The sequence below is a fragment of the Kwoniella mangroviensis genome (genome assembly GCF_000507465.2).
Source record: "Kwoniella mangroviensis CBS 8507 chromosome 1 map unlocalized Ctg01, whole genome shotgun sequence".
Taxonomy (NCBI): domain Eukaryota; kingdom Fungi; phylum Basidiomycota; class Tremellomycetes; order Tremellales; family Cryptococcaceae; genus Kwoniella; species Kwoniella mangrovensis.
Window position 1 is genome coordinate 9,087,221 of NW_027062533.1, and position 26,770 is coordinate 9,113,990.

The 26,770-nt window shown below is 43.8% G+C and overlaps 12 protein-coding genes across 12 annotated transcripts; 6 read left to right on the forward strand and 6 right to left on the reverse strand.

The window, feature by feature from the left end:
* Positions 1-1,073: 1,073 nt before the first annotated feature.
* I203_103442 (uncharacterized protein) lies at positions 1,074-3,209 on the reverse strand (the record flags this gene model as incomplete). The annotated part of the gene is made up of 8 exons (XM_019149414.1): positions 1,074-1,303; positions 1,381-1,471; positions 1,534-1,628; positions 1,699-1,819; positions 2,085-2,388; positions 2,589-2,686; positions 2,764-2,771; positions 2,897-3,209. 8 exons carry the CDS (start codon positions 3,207-3,209, stop codon positions 1,074-1,076), a joined length of 1,260 nt encoding a protein of 419 aa, XP_019001439.1.
* Positions 3,210-3,906: 697 nt separating this feature from the next.
* Positions 3,907-5,102, forward strand: I203_103443 (uncharacterized protein; the record flags this gene model as incomplete). Its single annotated transcript, XM_019149415.1, has 4 exons — positions 3,907-4,010; positions 4,082-4,211; positions 4,305-4,512; positions 4,690-5,102. 4 exons carry the CDS (start codon positions 3,907-3,909, stop codon positions 5,100-5,102), a joined length of 855 nt encoding a protein of 284 aa, XP_019001440.1.
* Positions 5,103-5,354: 252 nt separating this feature from the next.
* Positions 5,355-6,243, reverse strand: I203_103444 (uncharacterized protein; the record flags this gene model as incomplete). Its single annotated transcript, XM_019149416.1, has 5 exons — positions 5,355-5,463; positions 5,526-5,566; positions 5,768-6,027; positions 6,099-6,132; positions 6,196-6,243. The coding sequence occupies 5 exons, from the start codon at positions 6,241-6,243 to the stop codon at positions 5,355-5,357; spliced, it is 492 nt and encodes a 163-aa protein (XP_019001441.1).
* Positions 6,244-6,858: 615 nt separating this feature from the next.
* Positions 6,859-7,811, forward strand: I203_103445 (mitochondrial import inner membrane translocase subunit TIM17; the record flags this gene model as incomplete). The annotated part of the gene is made up of 6 exons (XM_019149417.1): positions 6,859-6,890; positions 6,974-7,073; positions 7,138-7,324; positions 7,509-7,571; positions 7,645-7,698; positions 7,768-7,811. The coding sequence occupies 6 exons, from the start codon at positions 6,859-6,861 to the stop codon at positions 7,809-7,811; spliced, it is 480 nt and encodes a 159-aa protein (XP_019001442.1).
* Positions 7,812-8,199: 388 nt separating this feature from the next.
* Positions 8,200-9,015, reverse strand: I203_103446 (thioredoxin-like protein 4A; the record flags this gene model as incomplete). Its single annotated transcript, XM_019149418.1, has 6 exons — positions 8,200-8,228; positions 8,298-8,367; positions 8,447-8,474; positions 8,533-8,580; positions 8,686-8,922; positions 8,996-9,015. The coding sequence occupies 6 exons, from the start codon at positions 9,013-9,015 to the stop codon at positions 8,200-8,202; spliced, it is 432 nt and encodes a 143-aa protein (XP_019001443.1).
* A 377-nt stretch (positions 9,016-9,392) lies between these two features.
* Positions 9,393-10,335, forward strand: I203_103447 (Fe-S protein assembly co-chaperone HscB; the record flags this gene model as incomplete). The annotated part of the gene is made up of 3 exons (XM_019149419.1): positions 9,393-9,884; positions 9,976-10,117; positions 10,196-10,335. The coding sequence occupies 3 exons, from the start codon at positions 9,393-9,395 to the stop codon at positions 10,333-10,335; spliced, it is 774 nt and encodes a 257-aa protein (XP_019001444.1).
* Positions 10,336-10,615: 280 nt separating this feature from the next.
* Positions 10,616-11,914, reverse strand: I203_103448 (uncharacterized protein; the record flags this gene model as incomplete). The annotated part of the gene is made up of 1 exon (XM_019149420.1): positions 10,616-11,914. One exon carries the CDS (start codon positions 11,912-11,914, stop codon positions 10,616-10,618), a length of 1,299 nt encoding a protein of 432 aa, XP_019001445.1.
* Positions 11,915-12,344: 430 nt separating this feature from the next.
* I203_103449 (uncharacterized protein) lies at positions 12,345-14,566 on the reverse strand (the record flags this gene model as incomplete). Its single annotated transcript, XM_019149421.1, has 9 exons — positions 12,345-12,435; positions 12,521-12,597; positions 12,667-12,923; positions 12,994-13,300; positions 13,380-13,604; positions 13,680-13,839; positions 13,909-14,075; positions 14,160-14,237; positions 14,300-14,566. The coding sequence occupies 9 exons, from the start codon at positions 14,564-14,566 to the stop codon at positions 12,345-12,347; spliced, it is 1,629 nt and encodes a 542-aa protein (XP_019001446.1).
* Positions 14,567-15,161: 595 nt separating this feature from the next.
* On the forward strand, positions 15,162-19,588 carry I203_103450 (uncharacterized protein; the record flags this gene model as incomplete). The annotated part of the gene is made up of 19 exons (XM_065517319.1): positions 15,162-15,175; positions 15,246-15,531; positions 15,641-16,181; positions 16,253-16,872; positions 16,967-17,023; positions 17,085-17,199; positions 17,260-17,318; positions 17,391-17,466; positions 17,529-17,671; positions 17,733-17,783; positions 17,858-17,943; positions 18,004-18,136; positions 18,220-18,298; positions 18,374-18,525; positions 18,596-18,733; positions 18,799-18,876; positions 18,944-18,996; positions 19,053-19,141; positions 19,215-19,588. The coding sequence occupies 19 exons, from the start codon at positions 15,162-15,164 to the stop codon at positions 19,586-19,588; spliced, it is 3,144 nt and encodes a 1,047-aa protein (XP_065374137.1).
* Positions 19,589-20,439: 851 nt separating this feature from the next.
* On the forward strand, positions 20,440-21,819 carry I203_103451 (uncharacterized protein; the record flags this gene model as incomplete). The annotated part of the gene is made up of 4 exons (XM_019149423.1): positions 20,440-20,460; positions 20,588-20,742; positions 20,951-21,033; positions 21,098-21,819. 4 exons carry the CDS (start codon positions 20,440-20,442, stop codon positions 21,817-21,819), a joined length of 981 nt encoding a protein of 326 aa, XP_019001448.1.
* A 146-nt stretch (positions 21,820-21,965) lies between these two features.
* Positions 21,966-25,071, forward strand: I203_103452 (uncharacterized protein; the record flags this gene model as incomplete). Its single annotated transcript, XM_019149424.2, has 7 exons — positions 21,966-23,406; positions 23,477-23,534; positions 23,600-23,702; positions 23,762-24,109; positions 24,175-24,252; positions 24,313-24,420; positions 24,484-25,071. 7 exons carry the CDS (start codon positions 21,966-21,968, stop codon positions 25,069-25,071), a joined length of 2,724 nt encoding a protein of 907 aa, XP_019001449.2.
* Positions 25,072-25,420: 349 nt separating this feature from the next.
* On the reverse strand, positions 25,421-26,163 carry I203_103453 (mitochondrial 54S ribosomal protein mL60; the record flags this gene model as incomplete). Its single annotated transcript, XM_019149425.2, has 4 exons — positions 25,421-25,453; positions 25,623-25,696; positions 25,867-26,027; positions 26,114-26,163. The coding sequence occupies 4 exons, from the start codon at positions 26,161-26,163 to the stop codon at positions 25,421-25,423; spliced, it is 318 nt and encodes a 105-aa protein (XP_019001450.2).
* Positions 26,164-26,770: the final 607 nt, after the last annotated feature.

Sequence of the window (26,770 nt, forward strand, 5' to 3'; positions counted from 1 at the left end):
TTGGTCTGGGTCTTCTTGTCTTCAAAGGTCCTTTGGATAATCTGCCTTCCGAATGCTGCGATTGTGATTGTTATATATACAAAAGAAACAACTACCAAGAATATCGTACAATAAAGAGATGAAAGATACTTGCAAGGAATGTAACTAATATCGTGAAAAACCTTTAACTGTGAACTATCGTTTATACAGGTAGGACGATTAAGCTTTTGAGACAGACTATCTCAGGGTTTTCAGAATCGTACTGTACCCAAAAAATCAGGGATCGACCGAGTACTCGAGTAGTGGCGATAAAGAAAATGACCATTTCACTCTGATTGACGTCAATTCCGATTCAACTCGAGTATGGAATCACGAGCTAAGTTGCTATTCTCATGGGATGACGATATTATTTATTCATGTCAGATGGGAGAATGATGATCAGCAGATGGACGAAAAGATATAACATTACGAGTATTAATTGTACACTGACATTGAGAAAAATGACTCGGTTCAATGGTTCAATGACGTCTATCAAAAGCTCATTTTTCACCCAAGAACCATCAACCCATCACGGCATCTGAGGGGCTGGACATCATAATTTGTTTCCCGGTATAAAACGACAAAGTACAAACTACGTAGTTTTAATGGATCATCGTCCCAAATGTCTGGGTCACACTCATCGATCACAAGCAAGCAATGTACGAGTTTTGTCCATTCAAGCATAGTATTGTGACCCGAGGCACGCTCAGAGCGATGTTGTACTGTAGTAGCTGTATATAAAGATTTTTGTAGATGAATTTGGTGTTTGTTCATGGATTATTGATTGTTATTGTTATTTTACCACAAAGATATATTCAGTTTATTTTCTTTTCAAACTCCTTGATTGATGGGAAGAATACCTAAAACAAAATACCTGGTGAGAAATGAGAAAAGTGAGATATATCGATATATATCGAATGTTAATGTTTGAACGAAAATAAAAAAAGAAAAGCGAAATGGAGCGAAATGAACTGAAAGGATCCTCCATAACATAATTGTCAATTGAATTTTTTGATTGCTACCGCCTTTTCCACCTTTCCTTCCTGACTCACACCTTAAGCGTCAACTTCCATCTTCTCACCATCCTTCTTTTCAGTCACTTCTTCCTTCTTTTCTCCATTTGCCGCTGTAGAAGCTGGGGCTTCGCCGTTAGCAGCTCCATTGGGTTTGTTCTCGCTTGAAGCGATGAAGTCGGTCCATTGGTGCATCAACTTGGAGGCTCGATCGGTGATTTTGAATTCCTCATTTCTGGGGATCTCATTCAAGGTCATGATCTTCTTCATCACTACGACCCGCCACATAGTGTCAGCATGTTACTTTCGGTCTCTCATATTGTCATGTTGAAATACGAAAAAAACCCACCTTTGCCGATCTTTGAATACTGCAAAGCATCTATCGTCATGGATTCATACGATTCGATGGTCTTGAAGAGATCGTCGTAGCTTGGCATTTCCTAGATCGTAGCATATGTTGTCAGTCCATGAAACACATGACGATATCCATACGCTGACTCACCTCAGCAGATGGCAATGACTTGCTCAGGAAGGCTCTTTGAAGTTTATGCCTCCAGTCCTTCACCTTAACGCATTCAGGGTTAGAAGCGAGAGGATCTGTACATATGTGATCAGCTACAATGCAGAATAGACAGACACAAAGCTGACGGAGCGGAGGGACACCTACCGTCATCCGCAGGTTCCTGGTTCTCAGGCTTTGATGCTGGTGGTTTCGATCCTTTGGTAGCGGTAGATTTGGGTTTAGCGGCTGATTTGGATTTGGCTTTGGAATCGTCGTCCACGGTAGCCTATAGCAAATAAAGATCAGTATGTGCCACAAAACCAGTCCACACTCCATATACTCCAAAATTCGTCTAACCCCCAAGGAATGACGGTTTCTGTCCTCCGCTCAGACCACTATGCCCATCGTTGTTGCGATGACATCCAGTCATACACCTAATATCCGGGATATGTTGCTCTTCCTTATAGTAACCCTAGACATATCACAACCTTTTCTATCCACTCCGTTCCAGCTAGACGAAGCAGACCGATTGCGGAAGAACCCAAACTCACCTTGGATTTAGTAGTTTTAGCCTTTTTACCGTCCTTCTTCTTCTCTGGAGCAGCTCTCTTCCTCTTTCCACCGGTAGTAGCCTCTTCCTCTTCCTCATCTTCAATTTCATCCACCTCATTTTCGTTCTCAGCATCTTCCTTGGCCTGTTGGAGATCCGCTTGTTGAGCATCCCATTCGGTAGGATCTTGAGCGGTTATGTACGCTTCTCTCAATCCTCCAGCGGACTTTCGGTGGGATTCACCGAGGTAAGCGGAGATGTCGGATTGGCTGAGGGATTTAATCTCTTTGGATTGAAGCCATGAGCTAAAAATCGGAAGTTAACGGTGAATCAGCACGTGATCAATTCAACCCAGGCCGTACCAAACTGCAAATGGAGAAGATCATAATGATAATCCGAGATTCGGCGTGGTGAGATAGAATGAAATTTCAAGATGAGTCAAGGGATTTGGGATATTCTCGGGCGTGGTAAAAAATGACAAAAATGAAAATCCTCGCAAACTCACAAATCACCAGCTGGGAAGAATTGACAGCAGAAAATCAAAGGGTTCTTTCCTGGTCTCTGCTTCAGGACATTACGAGGGAGTGTATCGGGATTGGCGATCTGTCAAAAAGATACCATCAGCATACTCCCACTCTTACAAAAACTGTAGGGGGTGAAAAATATAGGATGACACTCACTCTAGCAGCTATTATCCAGCAAACCATGCAATTCCAACAAAAACAACATCAGCAAAAATCATCGCACATCAAAAATTTCGTTCATAGTCGATCGCCGAAAATGATTGTAAGGAACTGGATATCCATCACTCACGCCAAGGTGGATAACCTCTCAATCTAGCCAAGACGATCTCCCCAACTTCGAAATTTCTCTTCTCATCATTATTATTCGCTACTGCCGTTGACTTCTTATTTGACGCTCCACCACCTGTCGAAGGTCTACCTCGTGGTTTCGATGATGGTGGTTTTTTATTTGGTGAAGATGATTTTGGTTGTTCTTCTGTTGCTGCCGCTGTGGCTGGTGCTGGTGCTGGTGCAGAGGATGAAGATGGTTTCTCGACTGTTTCAGCTGGGGCAGACGCGTCTACAGCCGGTGCTGCTGTTGTTGTTGATTCCTCGGCTGACATTGCTACGATGACCACAAGCAGTATCAGCACACATACCAGTAGACCTGAAGGAGAGATGAACAGCGGCTAGGGGAGATAGGAGAGATGGACTTACTATTGACGATTTAGACGCGTGAACCGACTGATTGGTATTCCTGTTCCTCGAAGTAAAATGAAATAATCGAATGCTATGCGATAAATACGATATCAGCGTAAGTACAAGTATGAGCACGAGTGTATGAGTCAGTAGATGCAGATGCCTACGTTAGTTGTGCGGTGTTGTGGTATGTTGGGTATATGGAGGGAAGAAGGAAAGAGTGTGATGATGATGAGATTGTTTTGGGAATCGTATCGTGTGGTATGGTATATTGGGGGGAGGTTGACTAACGTGTTACCATAATCGGTTAAACCGCCCAGTATGACGCTTAACGAGTAACGAGTGAGTCTTAACATTAACTGCCAGATACGGTAATTCAATCGGCGTTATCGGGAAGACGTGTTAGGGTTAGGCTCCCGCGGTGTCAGCTGCTCATAGGCATGCGTAGCGGCACACGCATGGACGATGACGGTCAGACTTGTCCGAGGGTGAGTGATTGAGCGATTGATTGAATCACTACTACTCACTGTGACCACTGAATTCACCTTTGTCAACGACCTCTGGCTAGGAGAACAAAAATCAGATCTCACCATAGGGATATCAAGAGATAGGAAGATCAGGATGCGCTCCTCAAGCTCACTATCGATTCTGACTGCCGCTCTACTCGCTTCTCCAGCATTGGCATTCAGAGATACATCCCCTTTGTTGTTATGGAATACCGATCCGTAAGCTGAACATCTCACTGTCTCGTTCAGAGTACATCACATCTGACTTCCTCATGTATCGGTTCTATCAGGAGTCGAGCGTTTGAAGAAGCTTCCAAACTTTTATCTGGGTCAGCACTAGCACCGGCCGACGAGGTTTATGGTAAATTATCGAGTCTGGGATGCTATTGGCAGAACGTAGTGGTTGTTCATAAAGATCAAGTGGGTTTCTACATTCCGATCCGATATATACCGTATCAGATCACACAGCCATTTGATTTATGTCATCGCTGACATGGTTGACGTTGTTTGTAGCTGCATTCATCTCAACTCGCCAATCTCGATTACCCGACTGACGATGCTCACCTTCATATACCGTATTTGACTCGACCCCACAAAAGGGGATTAGATGATGGATTACAAGGATGGGCCGAATCGTGTGGTGCTGAGGTAGTATCTTCCTTCGACGAGCGGGTGCAAGGTCAGAAGAATGTGATCCTGATTGAATCAGCTGAAGGAGAATGTGGGTGATCTGCATCTAACATCCCTTGCATTCCCTCTTGGGTATCCCAAATCTCGCTTCGGATCCATATACATACGATGTTTGTCTGTCCGGCAGCTGTTACTTCACTATCTTCGTCATCATTTCACATATACATCTAACCTGAATGTTAACTAATTTCTTGGTCTTTCCTATTAGCATTCCCCTCCATCCCCTCCTCTCTTCCTGAACCATACATCCTCCTCCTTACCGGCTCCTCTTCCTCTTCCTCTTCCTCTTCACAGGAGAAAAGACAAGAAAGACCATTCCCAACGCACATCACCGATTCAGCCAGCGCAACAACCACCTTATCAGGTCCGACCTCCACTTCCACCTCAGAGCCTAGCAGCAGACCAAATAGAAACTCGACTATCCCTTCGAAAGATGCCCCATTGCTGGAAAGAGTCCAGTTGTTGACTACTCCAATTATCACCTCGTTGTTGATTACCTTTGGGATCTTTTTGCCGATTTTGGGATTCGGTATTTCCATGTTGACCTCTATTCAAGTCCCACCTAGGATGTTGGAGATTGGAAAATCACTTTCGGTAGGTAAAGATAGGAAAGATCAATAGTATAGGAGTCACCATAGTAGTCGTACGGGAACAGCGATGTATCATTCGGTAATTCATCTCGCGATGAACGGTCAAGATGGAAAGAAAACTTTTGATTGGAACTTCGTGTGTTGTTAGAAGATGCATTCATTGTATGCACTCAAATTCGCTATCACCAGCTATCAGACAGACGGAGCATGCCTGTTCCATTGAGTGAGTTATACGGGTATATAATGCATCAAAAGACCAAATCAAGCGACAAACGATACGGATTTACTTTCTCATAAGTAAATATACGTTCTCTCCTACTACCACACTGGCGAGATGTCGATATGACCCTCTGAGAGCCATGAGCAAACCGCCGAAAGAAAAGTATGCGGTGCTATTGGAAGTAGATATACAATCAATAATGTGTTTCGAAGACAAATATGCTGGTTCACTCACGTTTGATTATCGCCTTGCGCTGAATCGTCAAATTTGTAGATCTACGAGGATGGATCATAATGGCGTCAGCTTTCGTTGAGACTTTCTCTCTATGTCTCTATCATTCGCACCAAAATGTTTCTAACCAGTGAGTGGTGATATCCAGTACCATTGATACTAGAAAGGTAGCCTATAGGTTGATCTATTCCCTTCTTCGTTGACAATCCTCTCAACTCTCATGGTGATAGAGATGTCAAACTCACCTTTCCATACATGACATAATCGTAATCCTCTCCCAATCCCATATTTTCAGATCTCCATAATTCCCTTTTTCTCTTCTTCGTAGACCGTCCTTGTCCATCTTCGTTCTCCTCATCCTCTTCTGTATTCAGTTCCTCAGGAACCAACGTTCGAGCTATAGCCAAAGTGAACATCTCCCTTACTTCCAGAGGGTACAGTTCGTTGGCTAAGTCAAGGGTGAGGAACATGTTGAGATTGTGAGAAGGGGCTGTTATCCTTGATACTACGTCGCAGGCAAGATAGCTATCAGCATCTGTCATTGATATCTGAATTGGGCCATGACATGAAACACACCTCGATCGAACTTCTTTCCATCTTTATCGACTGTCTACGGTTCAAATACTGATATCAGCTTACAATTTCCTTACAGCGATAGAGGAGATTAGCTCACCTCTACTGTGAATCGGTCTTCGAAAATTATGTTAGATGATTCGGCCATATTGTCCGTCCGTTTCTGTATGTGACGGTAGGAAGAAGAGTGAGGGAAGGAATTGGGAAGATTTCGGCGCTGACGGAGCTGCACGAACAGGGGCTGAGGTCGGGTGAGAAGGCGGTGCTCTGTCTGGAGCTTGGATCTGGTAGCTTGTAGCTAGCTGATCTGTTTGTTTTATGTATTACGGTCGTATCTATTCGTAAAGTGAGTTAGTTGTTCACCAAATCACTCACAGCGAGGAGTGATGTTTTCAACTTTGACTGGAAATTATAGTTTATATGATCTGCCCATTTAAGGGGTTAAATTGACTTTTTACTGGGATTCTGGTTTTTTGCCGCTAGAATCGAACATTCCGTTGACTTTTGAACCTCATTAGAGCGATTATCCAAAATATATCACACTGCTGCATCAAAGCAACAAGCATCGACAACGTCTGTTATCAGGAGGATAGGATCGACTGTATAAATTAGGTCCAATCGACCCATATCATCTTAGCACAAGAGGATATTAAAATCTACAATCGACATTTCATTCCCAGGGCGAATACTCCTAGTCGGTAGACGAAAAGCGATAATTCACCAATCTCACTTTCCCCAAGTCTACTAATTTGTATAATCCAATATGTCTCATGGGGATCATTCTCGGGATCCATGGTGAGTCCGTGACTTGTTATGATCATTTCTATGTCGACTTACAATGGACCTGAGCTAAGAGTTAATCCATTCGACCTTTCTAGCCCCTATGTCATACTTAACGATTTCGGAGGAGCCTTCGCAATGGGTGCGATAGGTGGTGGTATATGGCATGGTATAAAAGGAGCTAGGAATAGTCCGAGGGTCAGTCGGCATTCACTTCACCCTTCAAGAGAAATGTAACATGCTAAAGGTATTTTATATATAGGGAGAACGATTTGTAGGCTCAATGTCAGCTATAAAAGCCCGAGCGCCAGTATTAGGAGGTAATTTCGGTGTGTGGGGTGGATTGTTCTCGACGTTCGATTGTGCTGTTAAAGGGTATAGACAAAAGGAAGATCCTTGGAATGCTATCATCTCGGGTTTCTTGACGGGTGGAAGTTTGGCTTTGAGAGGTGAGTCTTTTACACCTTGAGAACAATTGGCAGAAGATAGATGTATACGAGAGAAGTAAACGTGGGGAAAAAGTTATACCGCTGTGTAGTGCGAAATTATGAAGTGAGAGCTGTTAATGATGATAGCTGGTTTTATCAATGATCATGAATACGATTGAATGCTGACATGATGTCTCAATTATAGCCGGTCCTAGATCAGCGTTCGGTTCAGCAGTAGGATGTGGTATTCTCTTAGGAGTGTTTGAAGGTGATTACCTGCGCTACGTCCAGCTGCCTCAATCACATGTTTGTTTCAGTAGCTGACATCTGGGATGATATAGGTGTCGGTGTACTCATGAATCGAATGTTCGCCCAGCCGATCCCTCAGATGCAACGTGAGTGGATTATCCCCAAAGCTGTGGTGGACAGTGATGTATACTGATTTTTTTTACAAACCCGTTCAGTACCCGAACAAGCGCCAGCATCACCTTCACCAGCTGTCGCTTAACACCATCCATTCATTATCTTCATCCTTGGCACCCATATTACGTAGACTCGACGTTTGGCAGTATCACTTCTCCAGCATGCATATGTTATATATAGATGAAGGGTTTTGTCCTCCGTTCGATTCAATGATCCAGATTCACTCTTTCCGGTGAATACGCAAGGGACATGAACATTGGTATCGCGATTATAATGATATTCGAAGGCATAACCCGTCGGTGCACAGACAACAAACAGCTAGCTGGATGATGTACTTTGTTCATTATGCAGATATCATACGTCAGGCTAATCATCTCACTGTGCTATATGATTTATGATACAATATACATTACATCCGTCGCATCTAATTGTAGAAAGTCCTTCTTAAACCAAATAGTACCACATACTCTATTTTATCGACCTTTCTGTCGAGTTGAGTAATCTATATAGAATGTAACGAAAACCGTATCAGTAGATTGTATCGATTCAGCAATTAGCAGATCGTACTCACCTCTAGGAGATACCACCAAACCTCGTCCCTTGGATGCTCCTCTATATACCGTCTCGATGATATCGATCAGCTATGAATGACAACGTGATCAGCTACTGTTCATTCTTCTGTTTAGTAATGGTCATAAGGCGTCGTGTATGTAGGCTCACTTCCTGTTTATCCGTTATCGCCCAATTTCTAAAGATATACACTCTGAGTTAGCTGAAGTAGGGTTGCGCTTAGATGATTAGCTTACATTTTGTTGTTATCACCTGTACCCAGATCAATCATAATATGTTTATTTCTGCGAAATCATTATGATCAGCATCAGCTATTCAGCAACTCCAACGGACAATAAACATATGCGGAAACAGCTGAAAGCAGACTTTGGATAGACAGACTGACTCACCGATAGAAAAACATTAATGAACAATTATCATATAACTCGTACATCTTGTTGAAATCTGGTACTTGCGTTATATCCACCAGGTAAATGACCGCGAAATTCTGTACTTTCTCTGATACGCCGTATAGCGTTTCGTCAAGTGCCATACATTCTTGGTCGTGATCGTGTCCGAATCGGATGCAGACGACTCGATCTTCTTCCACAAGGATGGCTTGGTCGACGTGCCATCCGGAGTGTAAGCTGAAAGTAGAATAACAGATAGATGTTTAGCAGGGGTAACAGTGGTTGGACTGAGAGGTAAGTAGAAGCTTACTGGGTCATAAAATACGACATGGTGGATAGCCTCTTTCGGTCTGAGGGTCTGAAGTTCGAAAAGGAGAGGGGGGGTAGTTTGAATGAACGATGAAAGAAAGAAAAAAGAAGAGGTTTGATGCAGATTTATTTGTTGTTGTCAAGCTACGAGTAATCCTGTGGTGGAGGTCAAGCTAGGCAAAGGGAAAACATTCGAGAATAACTGGAAGCTGCGTCATACTCAAAGATTATCATTTCGGCCTACTTTAGATGGTCGTAAATCTAATCGAAAAATCTTCAATCGTCGTTGAAGCATGGATAGATCATCTTCAACTTACAAGAGAATCTCATCGATCCAGCCTCAAGAACTTGATCTCTCTTTGAAAGTCAGCAAACTCCACCAGCGGCACTGATCCATCATGATCACAAATCTGCGTCTATCCGCTACATTACGCCACCCGCTCAAAACCCATCCTCTCCGATGTATACCAGCTTCAGCACGAGTAAGAACCTATCACTCGACCTCCCCTCCCGAACCACCCCATCATCAATGCCCTTCATGTTCTCGATCCATCCCACTTCCATTATCACCCTGTCCCAACTGCTCAGCATTACTACCATTACCATCCACACTCTCCCATCATTCAATGTTATACCTATCTGCTCCTATCGGTTCATCCCCCAATGGTCCATTTGATATACCTCGTGAATTAGGTCATCTACCATCACATGGATTCGGATTGGATAAGAGTGATTTGAGGAGTAGGTGGGTTAGGAGACAGAGGGAATTACATCCTGATAAGTTTACTTCGAAAGGTGATAAGATAGTAGATCTAGCTAGGGAGTTGTCAGGCAGGGTTAATGAGGCTTATAATGTCTTGGGAGATGAGCTCAGGAGAGCAGAGTATATCGTATGTCTACGTTCTACAGCTTCATTCATAGTCACAGGATTAGACGTAACGTGTAAGCTATGATAGTCGAGCTGACATGTTACTGTCGCAGTTATCGATACATGACAAAGCGACGGACGAGACGGATAAATTGGACGATCCAATGATGTTGGCTGAAATACTAGAAGCGAGAGAAGAGCTCGAAGAAGCTGAGAACCAAGAGGATATTCAGAGGATAAGGAGTGATAATCATGGTAAGTCCAATATAAATCTTGTGAAACTCTCAAACGAACTAATTTGAATCTGACCTGTCTGTCTCGTCTCGATCGTAGCCAAAGTAGAAGATATAATAGCACAGCTCAAATCGGCATTCAGTGAAGATTCACCTAATCTTGATGAAGCGAAGAATTTGGCGGTGCAGTTGAAATATTGGAGAGGGCTTGAGAATGCCGCTAGGGAGAAGTCGATATGAGGTGAGGTAGAACAGGTGTGCAGTATTGTGTTTTGTAATGGTGTTTGTAGGGTAAAGAAGAATATCACATAGAATCGTTGAAATCGCATGGCGGATGGCATCTACAGCATATATCTCAACACAATAGACCAATGTATATACAATGCATGATTACCATCTTGACGATCTCATATGGCATTCGTATCTCATTTACATACAACGACAATTAATTATAAATACAGAGTTACCTCTACATCACCTTCTGACATCTAAAATCCAATACTATAAGTCAGGTTACACTTCAACCCAACGCAGCTTTGATAGCTTTCCTCTCATCTCTATCCTTCTTATCTCTTTCTTTCCACTTTACTTTCCCTTTCTGTCCCAACTCCAGACCTTTTCCATGCCCCTTCCCTCTACCATATTGTGATCTCCTCCGGGCATCTTCAATCTCTTTATGACTATGAGTCACTTTCTTAGCTAACGATTCGATATTCTTATTTCTCGAATTATGCGTGTGTCCTAATCCTTTACGATCCAATTTCAACATTGTGGGTATAGGTGCCGTTCGACCCGGTCCATATTTCTTTTCTTCTTCTTCTTCGGAATCATCAGAATCTTCATCGGAGGATAAAGTGAGATCAATGATGGGTTGACCATTATCATCTATCTCTAAAACCTCTTTACCCTTTCCCTTCTTATACACTGCTGCTGAAGACCCAGATGCAGATGATCCTGACTCTAGAGGTTGTTTTTGACTGGCTTCCCACCCATCAGGTTTACCCAACCCACCTCCATGCCATCCCAAACGATCTTTCAATATCTCATACCCCTTATTCTCCGGTCCAAGCACATACTGAGGTTCGTAATGTCTTTTCACCGGCGCGGATGAGTCGATATTCAACAAACTACCTATCGAAGTGGTACGCGACGGTGGTTCAGGGGTGGACGATGAGGAATGAAGTAGGGCTCGACGGATGAACCAATCTCTTGAATGGACTCGGAGGGGTTTCTGAAAGTTTGAGCTTGGTAATGTTGACGATGAAGAAGAGGCAGTGGCTGGAATGGAAGCGGATGTTGAAGAAACCGATTGGAACGAGGGATCTTGTATGATGGTTTTGACTTCCAGAGCCATATTCGTATTTGTATCTGTATTGGCAGATATTCCATTTACAGGTGTCCCACTTCCACTTCTACTTTTCGCTAAACTCATGTACCAATCCGCTACATCCCTCCCACTCTCTTTCTTCTCTCCTTCATCTCGAGCCTTCCCTTTATCCACCAATACATCTACTCCATCATTTGATGACCTTCCCAATTCATCATACTGCGTAGAGGAAATGACGAATTTAGGTGGAAGGACCAATTTGGCTGGACCGTGGGATGTTGGATTTACATTCCATTCTTTCCATGTAGTCTCTTTTGGTATTACTCCTCTATATGCATTACGGATCGCTTCTTCCCCTTCCTCTGACTCTGCTGATGAGTTCCCTTCCGTGAAGATGTGGAGGGGACGAGAAGGACCAGGGTTTGATCTGATGATTACCGCTTGGGGAAGACCTAAACCTGCTCGATAGGCTCGAGGGGGAGCGTCTGTCATATCTCACTGTTTACTCGCTGACATCAAAATAGATTGCGTCAGAGTGCTGATCCAATGATCCTGAAATACGGAATGTAGTATGTCCTGTATATGAGGTCGAGATGAATGATGAAGAACAGAAAAGAAAATTGACTGGATGAACTGGATGACTTGTACATATTTGTGATTGTTGGGTGGCAAATCCAAAGTCGGGATAACTTATGACTAATTCTGGCATAGGTGCGCCAATCTCCACTTTTAATCAACCATGCGACATGCTAATTCACGGTGTTATAACGGATATGGATATGTACATGCAGATGATCGAGACAGTTGATGCCCTATAGATATGAATATAAATGATGTATAGATGATATATAATATGACAAGATGAATTGTAGATATGTATGTAGAAATCCAAGATATATCTATATCTCCCTTTCCCTGTCCTCTATCGACCGGTATACTTCCTCTCTAAATATCTAACAGGTAAGTAGACTAAAGTTACTACCGTAGCGCCAAGTTCGAAAGCAACGTCTCCACTATTGCCATGACGCGGGTTATCAGCCATACAACGATCTTTGAATAGATGGGCTTTTTCCAGATAACAACAGATACGATACTCACTATCCAGCGGTGATCCTTCTGGCTATCCAACCAACCCACCATGACTGAGACATCGAAGCGGCAATGATGGGTATACCCTACATCCACAATACACCAGCGTCAATACCAATACCACTGGATGAAGCGGGAAAGGAAATTGCACTCACGCATATCGATGAACATATACATGCCAAACCAATAGGTAATTTACCAATCTTATTCCAAATTTCCACAGGGTAAGTCTTCCGACCTACTGGATTACGAAACAACATCGGTTCGATCAAAGTTGGTGGGATATACAAGGCAGTCCAATATGATAATACCGCTGAAAAGTTCTCGAGAGCAACGTAGAATGATGATGCTCCGACGATGGCGATAGGGAGATATATAGCTGTGACAATAACAGCTAGGAAATATCTAGGGACTGAATGTCGCATCCAACCACATCAGCTATTTTTTCTACATGGTCGTAGAGAATGGATAGTCTAACTTACCTTTGACCAAAAAGGGGATAGCGACTTGACCGCTCAATCCAGCAGAATAGATCGTAGGAGCAGTATTGGCGACTACACTCAAACAGAACAAAACCATGACGAATCTCGCTCCGCCGCCTGAACCGGTGATCTCAAACATCAAGTTCGGTACACCAACTTCGGACGCTTCGGCCCATGAGACGATGGAGTAAGTTGCTAGTTGACAGGCTGCTCCGAGAAGGGTGATTGAGATGATGGGAATGGTAAGACCAAGGTAGACACAGAGGAATAACGGTAATCGAGGGGTGTGAGCGGGTAAAGAGGTGGTCTATGAACGGATGATATCAGTAGAAGCACTCTATACTGCTAGAATGAATGAATACGTATTATGAGACATGATCACTCACGAAATCACTAGCTAAAGCAGAATACGTGATAGTAAACCCGATCAAACTTGCTCCATAACCTAATACACCGCTAGCAGAAACTCCTGTAGCGTCATAAGCAGCTTGTGCGACAGCCAAGTGTAGCTTGCTTCCTGAAATTCCCGTCAAGGCAATGAAGACGACGATCATGATTGGGAATGCAGTCAGGGACACGATATGTAATGCTTTGAGACCGACGAATGACAACTATACGAAGAATACGACCTATCAGCTGCATTACGACGGATAAAGAGGACAATATAGCTGAACATGCCGACTCACGATCAAAGCTATCAAAGCTGCAATTACAATCCCAACGTTATAGCTCATCGTACTATTCGATGCTAATGATAGACATTGACCGGCCAAGATAGCGGTGAGAGACATGAAACCGATCATGGTTGCGCAATTGATTAAACCGAAAATCATGGCGGGGAAGTATCTATTTGATCAGGAATGACTATCAGTCAGCTGGTTGTTATAATGACGTCGCTTGAAATGATGAGCTTACCCTAAGCCGTATCTAGCCTGCACCATCTGCCTCATACCTGTCTTCGGACCATTCGTGGCGCAGTATGCTACCGGTATACCGGAAGCAAGGGTAAACAGGATGATACATGCTGCTGAGGCTCGCCAGTTTAGACCGAAAAGAGCTGGTCCAATGACACCTTCTGAAAACTATAATGAGAAGGTATATCAGCTTGTGATCAAGTGTCGTCCTTGATTGAAAAGGCTGAAATAAGTATATGAATGCAAACTCACGGAAAGAATGTTGAAGTTGAACGCCGCCCATAATGTCGTTTGAGGAAGATACGACCAGATAGTCAGTGTATCCCGGTGCTGCAAAAGGAAATTTAGGAATCGATGATTTGTACTTGACAGATGGATGGGTTTTCACTGACATCTTCGGGTCTAGGTTCTATACCTCTCTCTTCTACACCATGTTCGACCAATACATCCATACCTCTCTTAGCTAGACCGACAACGCCATTGGGGTATTTTCTGTACCTCCCATTCGCAGCGGCTTCTTCGTCATACCGATAATCCGTCTGGGGTAGTTGAGGGGTATCTTGTCCATTCACGTCGGTTGTAGGGAGATAAGTATCTTTGGATCGATCGGACAACTCGAGAGCGTCTAACTCGGTGGAAGGTTGTGATTTCGTTGCCATCGTGAGTCGTCCTCTGTGAGTACGGCAAGGAAGGAAAGAGAAAACAGGAGAAGAAGAATTATAGGATCTCCTATATCTATATGTATGGTTCAATCGAATTGATGATTGGAAAATGGCAAGATCGAGTCGGACTTTAACACTTATGCGTATTGGAAAATGAAAATGGAAATGGAAATGGAAATCCAAAGATAGAGATGAGATCTCATTTTTTTTAGCTTTTAGCGCTTCAATTTGCCCTTTCCCTTTTAGCTTTTAGCCGACGCAACTAGAGTACTGACTGTAATCGCCCAAGCCAAGCGGCGATCGCCGAACAGAGATCCCAATACGAGTACCGCGGATCAGGTGAGAATCCGGGGGACACGATGTTTATGCGTTCATCAAATTGGATGATTTAAATTACGATAAAATCCAATCACAACAGTTTCACCGTCCGACTGAATCAAAGGCCTCTCTTCCTTTCATCGTACACACAAACGTGCATCGTTGTACCTTGGCGTCTGGTATGTATACAGCAAGTAAGAAGACCATAGCTGCGATCATGAATATATAACACACGGCTCGACTCCGTAGCGTTGAGTAAGACCACAAAATCAAGATGAAGTTCGGACGGTAAGTTGATTCCGCTAGTCCTGCGCATGGTCCATGAACAAAGATTGAACGAATGTTATATGGTATGTAGGTATCTAGTAGAGAACCAAACGCCAGAATGGAAACGAGCCTATATAGATTATCGACTATGTAAGAAGAAGATTAAAGTGGTTGCAAAGAGGTTAGGACAAGTGAAAGAGCGTAAAGAAGGTGAAGGCGAGGAGGATGATCAGGATGGCGATTCCTCAGGAGCGGATGACGATCATGGGCCATCTGCTCCTTTGAGAGAGAGAAGAACGCCAGAAACTATCAAGGGGTCTTTGAAGATGAGGATGACAGGTAATGGGGTCGATACGCCGAGGTTGAATAGGTGGACAGTGAGTGTAATCTCTCACCTTACATCAAATCTTCCTCGTTTTGGGATTCTGCTTCGCAAGGGTACGGACCAAAGAGTACGAACGCTGATACCATTTTTGATTTGGACAGTCACGTGCATCGAAACGAAGTCAAAAATATGGATCAACTGGTACAAGTCCCAGACCACCTCAACCTTCTTCCGAGAGACCCATCCCTCCCCCTCTAGACTTGGGCTCCCCAAGTGTCGATACCAACGAACCCAACGTCCATAAACCTAGTCCGAGTCCAAGACCGCAAGATGACTCTTCGCAGTCCTCACGATCCAGAGCAGATATCATTTCGCGATCTAGGAAGGGGGTTGTGTTCAGTCCTAACCTCAAAGCAGATGCTATAGTGGAGACCACCATCGAAGAGCAATCTGAACATTCTAGACGATCGAGTGCTAGTAACGACCTGAGAGAGAGTGATTCCGGCACACCTTTAACCAAGCCTTCGGCTTCTCAAAAGGAGGAAGTCAGTAAGGGAAGAAGGGGATCGATATCAACGGCTAAAAGTCCAAAATTGTGGAGTCCGAGATTATCCAGTTCTGCCGCAACGCCTAGAGATAGTTCATCGGCCGCTGATACCCCTCGAGGTGTTAGGAGTCCAAGACTGGGCCCAAGAAGCTTAAGTGAGTTTTTGGCCCCTATAATATCTACGTTGCGATATAAGATGAAGTTGACTGATATTTTGGATCGATAGGATCAATGACATTGCCTTCTCCTGCATTACCACTACGTCCCGCCGGTCCACCAGTACGTACGGCAGACAACTTTGACGATCTGTATAAACAGCTCGAACAAGATGAGAAGGATTTCTTTGACTTTTTAGAACATGAGCTAGACAAAGTTGAGAATTTCTATATGGCAAGAGAAGGGGAAGCTATGAGGCGAGCTCATGATCTGAGAGATCAATTGAGGGAACTGGCAGAACATAGGAAAATCTATCATGAGCTGTATCCACATGGTACACCAGAATGGGAAACCAAAGTGCAAAGGATGTTACCGATTCCTCAAGCCGCTACCAATGTTCCCGCATTGAACAGGTTCAAACAAAAGCTAGGCTTAGGATCCCCAGATACCGATGAATCTCAGGATGCTACAGGGAATAATCTGCAGGTTCCCGGTACGCAGGGACCGAAAAGATCAAATTCACCTATACCGATGATGTCTGAGAACGAACGAAGTAGCTTGAGGGAGGCGATGAGGGCCGATAAAGATCATCAAACATATAATCCGGAGAGGTATCAGAAATATAAGAAGGAATTGAAATTGGCTGTGTTGGAGTTTTATAGACAATTGGAATTGATCAAGAATTATCGGGTGAGTGCAAGTGCGAGAACATCGAGGTGTTAACCCATCTGGCAGGGGTTCTTTATCGATTCATTGATCGGAACTGACTATCCCGTTGTTGTAGATCATGAATCTGACTGGATTTAGGAAAGCTTTGAAAAAGTTTGAGAAGACCACCAAGGTGAGTTTCTTGCCCTTCCCCTGCGTTTTGTACTATATGCTGAGTTGATGTGGTTCTGCAGATCACATGCCTGGAAATGTACACCGACGAACGCATATCAAAAGCTACTTTTTCGCAGTCTGAAGCTATAGATGGATTGATCAAGCAAATTGAGGAACTATATACGGTACATTTCGGTGAGTTGTTTCAACTGATCCATTGGGCATTTTGGTCAGAGAGCTAATTGTGCTTTGTAGAACATGGAGATAGCAAACGGGCGCGAGATAAGCTAAGGCGGCAGACTACGGAGAAGACTGTAAGTAAATTATGACGAGCTCTTTCTCCTCATGGAGACCTGTCGTTTACAAGTGTTCGTTTTATCTTCCAGCATTACAACTCTGTATTCAGATCTGGCATTATGATCGGTATCGGATTACCTGCAGCCGTGTTCGCTTTGATCGAGTGTGAGTCCCATCAATCCTTGGCTCTGTCAATAAAGATGCTGATACATCAATCTGGACTGTAGCGAGTAAATCTCACGTTCGAGAAGAAATCCCAGTGTGGGGAGCATTACTCCAAGTTTACGGAGGGCTGTACCTTCCTATCATGTTTGGAATGCTGTTCCAATTGAATCTGGGCGCCTATGTAGCTGCGAGAATCAATTATGAGGTGATTCATATATGTTTTGAGAAATGATCCTCTCCAAAATGCTGATTCTGTATTTAAATAGTTCGTCATGGAATTGACTAGACCCACTATCGATTATCGATCTTTCTTGGAGGTAAGTAGGACATGTTCGGACATCAATCACCGTCTTTGTTCTTTGGCTGACTCAATTTGATTTTAATCGTATAGATCCCCGCATTCCTATTTTTGACGCTGTCATACTGTTTCTACTTTACTTTCGCCCAAATCGGAAGCGAGAATGTATCGCCCACGACGTAAGTATCTTACCATCTTCCGTTTGTTGTTGTTACTAATGCAGAATGCCTGTTATGTAGCTGGCCTTTAGCATGGCTTGTATTTACCGTTGTATTTTTCCTAAATCCTCTCCCGGTCTTAAGAAGGGGTACGAGATACTGGTTATTGAAGGTTCTATTCAGAGTTATCACACCTGGATATAGTAGAGTCGAGGTGAGTGATGCCTTGCCCTTTTTTCGATCGAGATATCCGTCACAGATAGATACGTCGACTGACAATGCGATATAATGTGATAGTTCATTGCGTTCTTTTTGGCCGATGAACTCAATTCTCTAGTCTATTCAGTCCAAAACTTATATTTCTTATCTTGTGGTTGTGAGCGTCGTCTTTCCTCTCTCTCATCTTCATGGTCACGCTAATCTAATTCTGACTCGCTCGATATTATGATAGATGCCAAACATTGGCCTACGGATGTATTTTCAGTTTGCCATTCTGGCAAATCATGGCCTTATGCTTTATTAGCTTGTTTACCCGCTGGATCACGTTTCATCCAATGTCTGAAACGTTATCATGATTCGAAACTGAATATCCACTTGATCAATGTGAGTGGGACATCCTACGCCTATCCCACCCTTCATCGTCTTGTAGCTGAATTTTTCGCTTTGCGTACAGGCTGGTAAATATTCAAGTGTGATCCTTCAACAATGTCTGTTCGTCTATTGGAGATCTAGAGGTAGTCTGATCAGCGATAAATCATTGATTGTCTGGCTTATCTTCGCGATCATAAGTGCGGTTTACACGTCAACTTGGGTGAGCTGGTTGTATGTGTTTTGCGGGAAATGTCATATGATGCTAATCAACGATGAATGGTATAGGATCTCGTCATCGATTGGAGTTTGTTCAGACCTCAGGCGGGATTGTTAAGGAAGGATTTAGGTTATTCGCAACGATATGTGAGCATCCTCTCATGGAATGAATTTGGTTTGGGGCGTTGCCGTCCGCTGACCAATATATGTATAGGTATATTACCTAGCTATGATCAGCAATGTCTTCATCCGTTTTGTATTCATCTGGTAAGTCCATCATACATATCGATGATGATCAATTGTGGGTACTAACACTATTATAGGTATCTACCTCTATCAACAAGAAATGTCAGATTGCGATCGTTCTTCTTCGCTTTGGCTGAGATGTTGAGACGTTGGCAATGGAATTTTTGTGAGTGACCTGTATAACTAAAACGTCTTGCCCAAGCATACAATGGCTGACCTTTGTTTCTTGTACGGTATAGTCCGAGTGGAAACTGAACATCTAGGTAACGCCGATGCCTATCGAGTCACACGTGAGATTCCGTTACCCTACAGGCGAATCAACAATGATTCGGATGAAGACGGCGATCAAGAGATGGATGGTGAAGTACAGAAAGAGAAAAAGAAGAATACATTATCGGTACATCTCAATAGATTAAGATTGAGACATAACATAAGACAACATCGCAATACGGACGATGAATCTTCAACTCCAGGCCAGGAACAAGGGGAAGGAAGAGGACCTGATGCGTTGAATGCTGGTCCGAGAGGATATAGGGCAGAGAGGGATTATGAAGCTAGAAGACCGGGTGATTGGAGTGGGGTGAATTCGCCCAGAGGGGGTCAGGCTGTTTGATTTGAGGGCGATTGGGTCCGCTTGCTTGGGATATGCATACAACAGGGATTCGGATTAGGTATACTTATATAGTCATCCTTCGTTGATTTATGAACACAATATCTTGACCATACCATATATCGTATAATTATGATTATTCGCATTTTATTCAGTGCCGCTAATATCATTTGTAAAGAGTACAACAACTACAAAACTCATACATGCATGCATTTCACAATCTGGATATTTCAGGTCTTTGTGAATCTTTCTGTTGAACTCTCCTTTGTTCTTTTCTGGTCCACATACACACACACACACACTTTCAGGGACAAAAGAGTAATACTGTAGACCACCTGAAAAAGTGCAACTCCGGTAACAACGACAATTTCAACTGTCATTGTCATCATGTCATCACCATCAATTAATTCATTCACACAGCTACTACTGACCGAACAGCAAGTGATGAAGTCTTTGTTTCTCTAACATCTTCAAGTACTTCATGAACGATACAACACAATAATGAACGATACAGTACAATAACCGTGTGAAAAAGTCATTGATACGTTATGATCCCAAGATACTGTATGTTACGAACAAAGCTAAAAGACACGGGGGGCGTAATAACAATCTGAACTTCGCACAGACTAATTTCTATGATCATATTCATGTATGAGCCCGAGCTGAGCGGGGTCCAGAAGATCAAGGTTGAGTGACATATCTACAATCGATATAAACACGAACATTGGACATCAATATCGCAGCCATCATCATTCAGAAGAGTACCGTCTACCGTCTTCTTGAGAAATAAACAAAGTTGCTTTATGAACATCTATTGATTTTAACATCGATAACCCCAAAAATCCATCGATCAAATGGGAGTTTGTTACTCCACTGTACGTCACACTTCACTCCCAATTCATCCCATACACACACACTTCTTTACCCTATTTATTCTAGATCACTCTTTATTCCACTCTATCTATATCATACTGATTGTTGAATAATAGCACAACTCTGCAGATTGCTGTTGTGACGATCCATGTTGTGGTCCAATCTGCGATTGCTGTTGTGATAGAAGTAGAATATATCCTTGGGGTCCAAGAGGTGAGTCTGAATATCTCACCTGAAATCTCATTCATCTCATCTCGACCTCGCTTGGATGAGGATAAGGATAAGTTAGGGGGTTGGGCGTGGATAGGTCGTGTCATATATAGATGTGTGGACCGGATTCACGGCGTTTTAGATTGTTCCTACAGTGTATTGGACTATCCTGACCATTTGAGTCATTTGATACTGCTCCAATTTTGATCGTGCATTTCTTTTCTTTGTCATCACTTTCTTTCCATTGGGTTTCATCACTTCCCCCTCATAATTATCATACAGGGAGTGGTTCCCCTCACAAGACAAAAAGGTCCTTGAGACTTCCCTTCTCGCCTCTTCAGGTCAAGGAAACGAAAAAAGAACTCGTAAGTCCACACCTCATCTTACTAGCCAGAGTGTTCCGCTGAGTTTTCATATCAGGGCTGACAGACCTGATAGTCCTTCCACCTCCCGTACTTTATCGTACGCCGATCGGTCCAGCACCAGGTCCTATAATCGTTCAACCGGCACCCATCCAACCGCCACTCATTCCATACCCATCTGCCGTCTCTCAGACTTTCGTTCAGCCCATTCAGGTTCCTACCTACCCCCCTCAACCTCAAGGGTACGCCTCGCCATCTCAAATACCCCGATATCCCTCTCACTCTCAACAAGGAAGCTACATTGGTCCTCAGGCGGAACGTCCTGCTCCAAGACATAGTTGGAGAACCGATCGAAGATACTCAAACGAACAGTATCCCCACCATCATCGAGATAGGAGATACTCATTGGAAGAGAAAGTGATAGCTGGCCATTCACCAAGGGTAGATTCTAGAAGAGCGTTGACTCCTGAACCTCAAAACCACTATAGACCTAGATATCATAGATCTGTGAGTACCTCTCGTCGTATGCCTGAACATCAATATCACAACCATCAAGCTGTATTTGAAGAAGAAGGTACAAGCAGCTCTTCAGCCGAAGAACAGAGGAGAAGATACGTCAGACCGAGTCACAGACGAGCAGCTAGTACTTCAGCTCAACGACAACAACATTATCTCTCCGATCCCACTCAAGAAAGAAAACCTGATCCACCTAGAAGATCGTTCGATCATTCTTCGAGAGATCATCTTGATATCGATCACCTTCATCCGCATAGTCACCACCTGAGGTAGAGATGATGACCCATCAGGAAGGGACCGAGTCAGTCAAACAGAAACACGACCAAAATCCAGGCTCAAGACATACCAGATCTTCTAGTATAGCTTCTAATCGACCATTGATCACAGGCCACGGCAGAACACCTTCGACCGATCACCTCATGGTACCAGAAAGATTGTATACTTTACCACAGAGAAAGAGGAAGGAATCGTTAGATACTCTACGTAATCATCCTATATCACAACACAACCCTCATATCGCCCAATCACACACTCACCACCAATCTTCTCCCACTCTGTCAAGAGACACTAAAACGCCTACGCCACGCCAAAGGGAGCTACACCCATATGGTCAGCAACAACACCAGAAAAACGAAATCAAACCCTCGACAACCAAAGGAAGGGATATCAGAACACCAAAACCCATCTCGAAAGAACCACCTCCAGAAAGTAGAGAAGAACGGCACAATCGTGTTCGTAAGCTATCTTCGAGGGAAGTACTGTATCCTACACCGGAAGCTGCCAAGGAAGCTTTCAGAGCTGAAAGAGCTATGAACCCCCCTTCAAAGCATCGTAGACCACCTACACCATACACGTCTTCAAGGAGGGCATCGAGTGTGCGTAGGGTGGAAAGTGATCGATCGATAAGATCTAGAGTATCATTCGATTCTACCAGATCAAGAAGATCCAATCGATCAAATAGATCCAATAGGTCAGGAAGGACATATGATTCCGATTCCGATTCGGATGGTACGATGGGGAGTAAATGGGAACCTTCATTTGGGAGTAACGTGGGAATCGGACCTGCAGGAGAGGCCATCGAGGTTATTGGCTTAGGGAGGAAGAAACCTAGACACCGAACGTTCAATGCTGGAATGCTGAAACCCGCTTTGAGAAGTACATCGAGATTGATTTCTACAGTCGATTTGAACCAAAATGTACAGTCATCATCGACCAAAAGAGAAAAACCATTACCTAGTAGACCAATGTCTTACGTCGCACCTCTCGTCAACTCGTTATCCAAAGTTACGGCTCCGGCTGGAAAGAAAATCCAAAAGAGATCATCTCATCAACCTACTCCTACACCTTTTGAGCACAATCATAATGGCAATCCTCTGTTAGGAGCCTCTTCATCAGTCACGCCTACTTCTCGAAGTGTATCCAGAAATAATGGCAATGAAAACGGAATCCGCTCACTCTTTTCATCACTTTCCCTAGGTCCAAATTACAACACGGCCTCTAGTTCACGACATGATATAGTCGACAGCAACTCCTCACTACTTAACAGCGGTGTGGGCACCGGCACCAGATCTACCAATATTGCACCGTCGAGGGCATCCAGAAGACACTTGATCACACCTGCGGACGACTTGCATTCGTACCTTCGACATGCCGAGGTTCAGTCCTGGGACAGATGGCCACTTACTCCTGCTTCTCAAAAGAGAGGTCTGGGATTGTGGGGAGGTAAGCGATCGCTAGGTTTTGACGAGATGAGCTGGGAATGGCATAGACGACTGGAGCTGGCTGAAGAGGCCAGAATCCAAGGGAGGATGTTGGGAAGTTGGGAAATGCAGAGTCGGTGGGAGAAAGGGATACTTGATTGTGAGCTGTCGGACAAGAAGTACTATAATTTCTATCTGCAAGAGGTCGCTGATAATGTTTCACCATATAGGGCTTGATGAGAACGTACCGAACTATCCTATTGATATGGCTAATCGATGGGGCACTCAGTGAGTACTGTATTAGCTATTCCATGCATAGCCGTCGCGTAAGCTGATACGTCCTCCCTGTGTAGAATATTCGCTCTACCAGCTGAAGGGTTCGATACGCTCGAATTCTTTGACGAAACGATAAACCAAGCTGAAGATTATGGTTTACTCAGCTGGGTGACCGGAACAGTGAGCTATCCCCGCCGCTCTGACCAGAGGAACTTTGAGCTGACACCGCACTCGAACAGCTCTTACAAACCGCCGTATCCACCTTACACATGTTGCGATACTCCTCTTCGACCTTTACATTCCATCTAATTCCATCACCTAGACCACCACATCTCCCTCATTCCTCCTCACCGCCTATGACCAGGGGTAAGAATCATTTCCTGTGGGAAGGCTTCGGTACCATGGTCTTGGTAAATAAGAACAACGATATTGATCGAGCGATGATATTGGAGATCAGACCTCCTTCTGTCGTCGACTCGAGCGTTATGAAAGAGTTCGCCAGAGGTAAGAATGGTGAGGGTTGGTGGGGATTTTATGGAGATACATGTGTGGGTGAAGTTGGTCAGGCAAATTTGCTACAAGCTCAGGTAAGTTCATTTTCAGTGGAAAAACCTGATAACAGGCGATGACCAATGATATGTCGTGCGTGTAGGTATATGACGATTGTATACAAAACCAATGTCATTTCTTCGCGGTGACAAATTTGAAGTATTGGGTTTTTGGCCAATTTGTGAGTCTCCCGAAGAATTCGTGCTTTTGACAGATCTCAAATTGACCATCTCGATGGCAGAATTCCAACTGGTCCCGATGTACCGTCAGTCCAGTTATCCACCGTCAAGCTAGAGATCCATCTTTGATGCAGTGTCTTACTGCTTGGGTTGTGAGATCTGTTGATGAGGTGAGTACAATACGTTCCTGAGTGATCAGAGCTAGCGATGAAACTGATATAATTGTTCGTTAGCGACCACGAGCTGGTGAGAATCATAGCATCATGTCATCTCAGCTCCCCACTCCACCCCAGGAGAATGAACGGGAACATGGAAGACATCGAAGATCACAATCACGTCCATCTGATGTACCCTCTTACTCCGAGAACGTTCGATCACGAAGATCCAACTCCCGATCTTCGTTCTCCTTACCACCAAATCCACAAGGATACGATTATTCCTCGCCAGCACCTTACCCTCAACCCAACATGGGTCCCACACCCGTCTACCCAATCAGTACGCCCAATGGCACGCAGACTGTATTCCCGGTAAACATGAATATGAACGTGCCCAACGATTATTCCTATGGATTACCAGCTTACTCCGATATCCCCCATTCTCATCCTCAATCTGCAATGTCACCGTCACCTTACAGCCAGCCTACCCCAGGACCAGGAGGCATGATGTTCCCGCAGTGGAATGGGATGCATGTCAATGGGACTTCAAGAGCGTTCAGTCCTGCGCCGGCTCCTCAACATACTGGTACGCCCATGCCATACAATTTCGGCAATAGTTGGTATGGTGGTGGAGGAGGCATGTTCCCTTGGGCAGGGATGAGGTGATCATTTTGGTTTTATTCCTCGAACGTATCTGTATATGATGTGTGGGTATCACTTCCTTCACTTTCTGGTCTGAATGAAAGAAAAAAAGAGAGAATTAAGTAGATCTTACAATTAGCTTTTCCTGTATTTTGATGGTAATATCACTTCGAAAATCATCCTACCCATATTCCATAGTCTCGTCCTTATCTGGTTTTCCCAAAGGGACTTTGTATTTGAAATAATGCTTGTTTCAGTCCTATATCTCGGCTCATGATGTCGGTAAGTAATGGGAGTTGATTGTATCATAGAATCTGAATTGGATGAGGGATGAATAATGTACATGCAATGATATGGATATATATGTAACAATCTAGAAACCTTTTGGATTTTCACGTAGGGTCAACTGGCAAAGGCAAATTACCTAGCAAGTCAGCATTGTTCTGATTGACAGCTGGCAGATTGATGCGGTAGCCATCATAAAAAAGGAGCTGATGGTGATGATGGCGAAGGTCAAATCTCATGACGGGAATGATGGTTTTTAGAGTAGGAATGATGGAGAATACTCAACTCACCCTCGTCCACTTAGGTACTTTATGTTGTGATTTCCTATAACCCCTATGATGTTTTGAGAATGTCGTGTATTTGTCTGTTTGACACGTAGTGGAAATCAGCACACGATGTGATTAGATATTGGTATCCACAAAAATTTCGAATGTTTAGTCCCAACGTTTTCTCGCTTTCCACCTCTCGGCCGACGTCAATCTCACGATGACTTCTACTTTCAATCTGTTCACTCATTCAGCACCATGTACTCACCTCGAGGGTTCATCTCACTCTCCATAGGCAACGCCAAAGCCTTTTCCAAGCTTCTCGTCGTAACTCCCGACTGAGCTACAGCCGAAATCACCGAATCTACCTGCTTCAACCTCTTGCGCTGATTTGCTTTTCGCGTAGGTGAGAGTCGCCACGGTGTTTTCCTGATATCAAGGTAATCAATTTGAGTACAAATATGCCAATCACATCCCATTCATCCGGATGGAGAAAGGATTGAATGGGAGCTTACCATAACAGTCCTCCCGATAATATCGAACTCTGTCTGAATGCTCCGAACATCGTTACTTGTTTTTAAGCCTCTCTCTCTTCCTATTTCCACTCTGGTCCTAGAATACTTTGTGATATCTATGTGTGAGGAGCTGTGAGTCGGTGATGAGTTTGTACTGCAATGTCCAAATGTAAAGTAGGAATATCCAAGTCCATTCCTAATCATAGATCGTCCATCTACTTGAACAACATCGAGGGCAAAGCAAAGAAAGGACGGAACTAAATTTCGTTTTCTTACTTTTACTGCATTTGACGGAGATACCAGGTTACTCCGAATGGGAAGTTACAGTACGAGGTGGAGGTCAACCACCACCCAGAGATGAGGCGAGGAGGCTCCTTCTCTCGTTTATCTTCTTTCATGTCAACATAGCAGACCAGTCAATGATTTGCTCATATACAGAATTCCTGACATCGAGATCCCGAGATCCTTATACAAGGACTATCTGCTTTGGCACAGAAAAAGGAATGAAGAAAAAGTAATAAGTCTCATGGTGCTCCGCGCGACAAAGTATATAGGTAGGTAGGTATGCGTACTCCATCCTGCATCCGAACCAAAATACCTCTATAGCGACCTGAGGCGTTATTTTATATCTCCTCTTTCAATCCGCCAACCATGTAT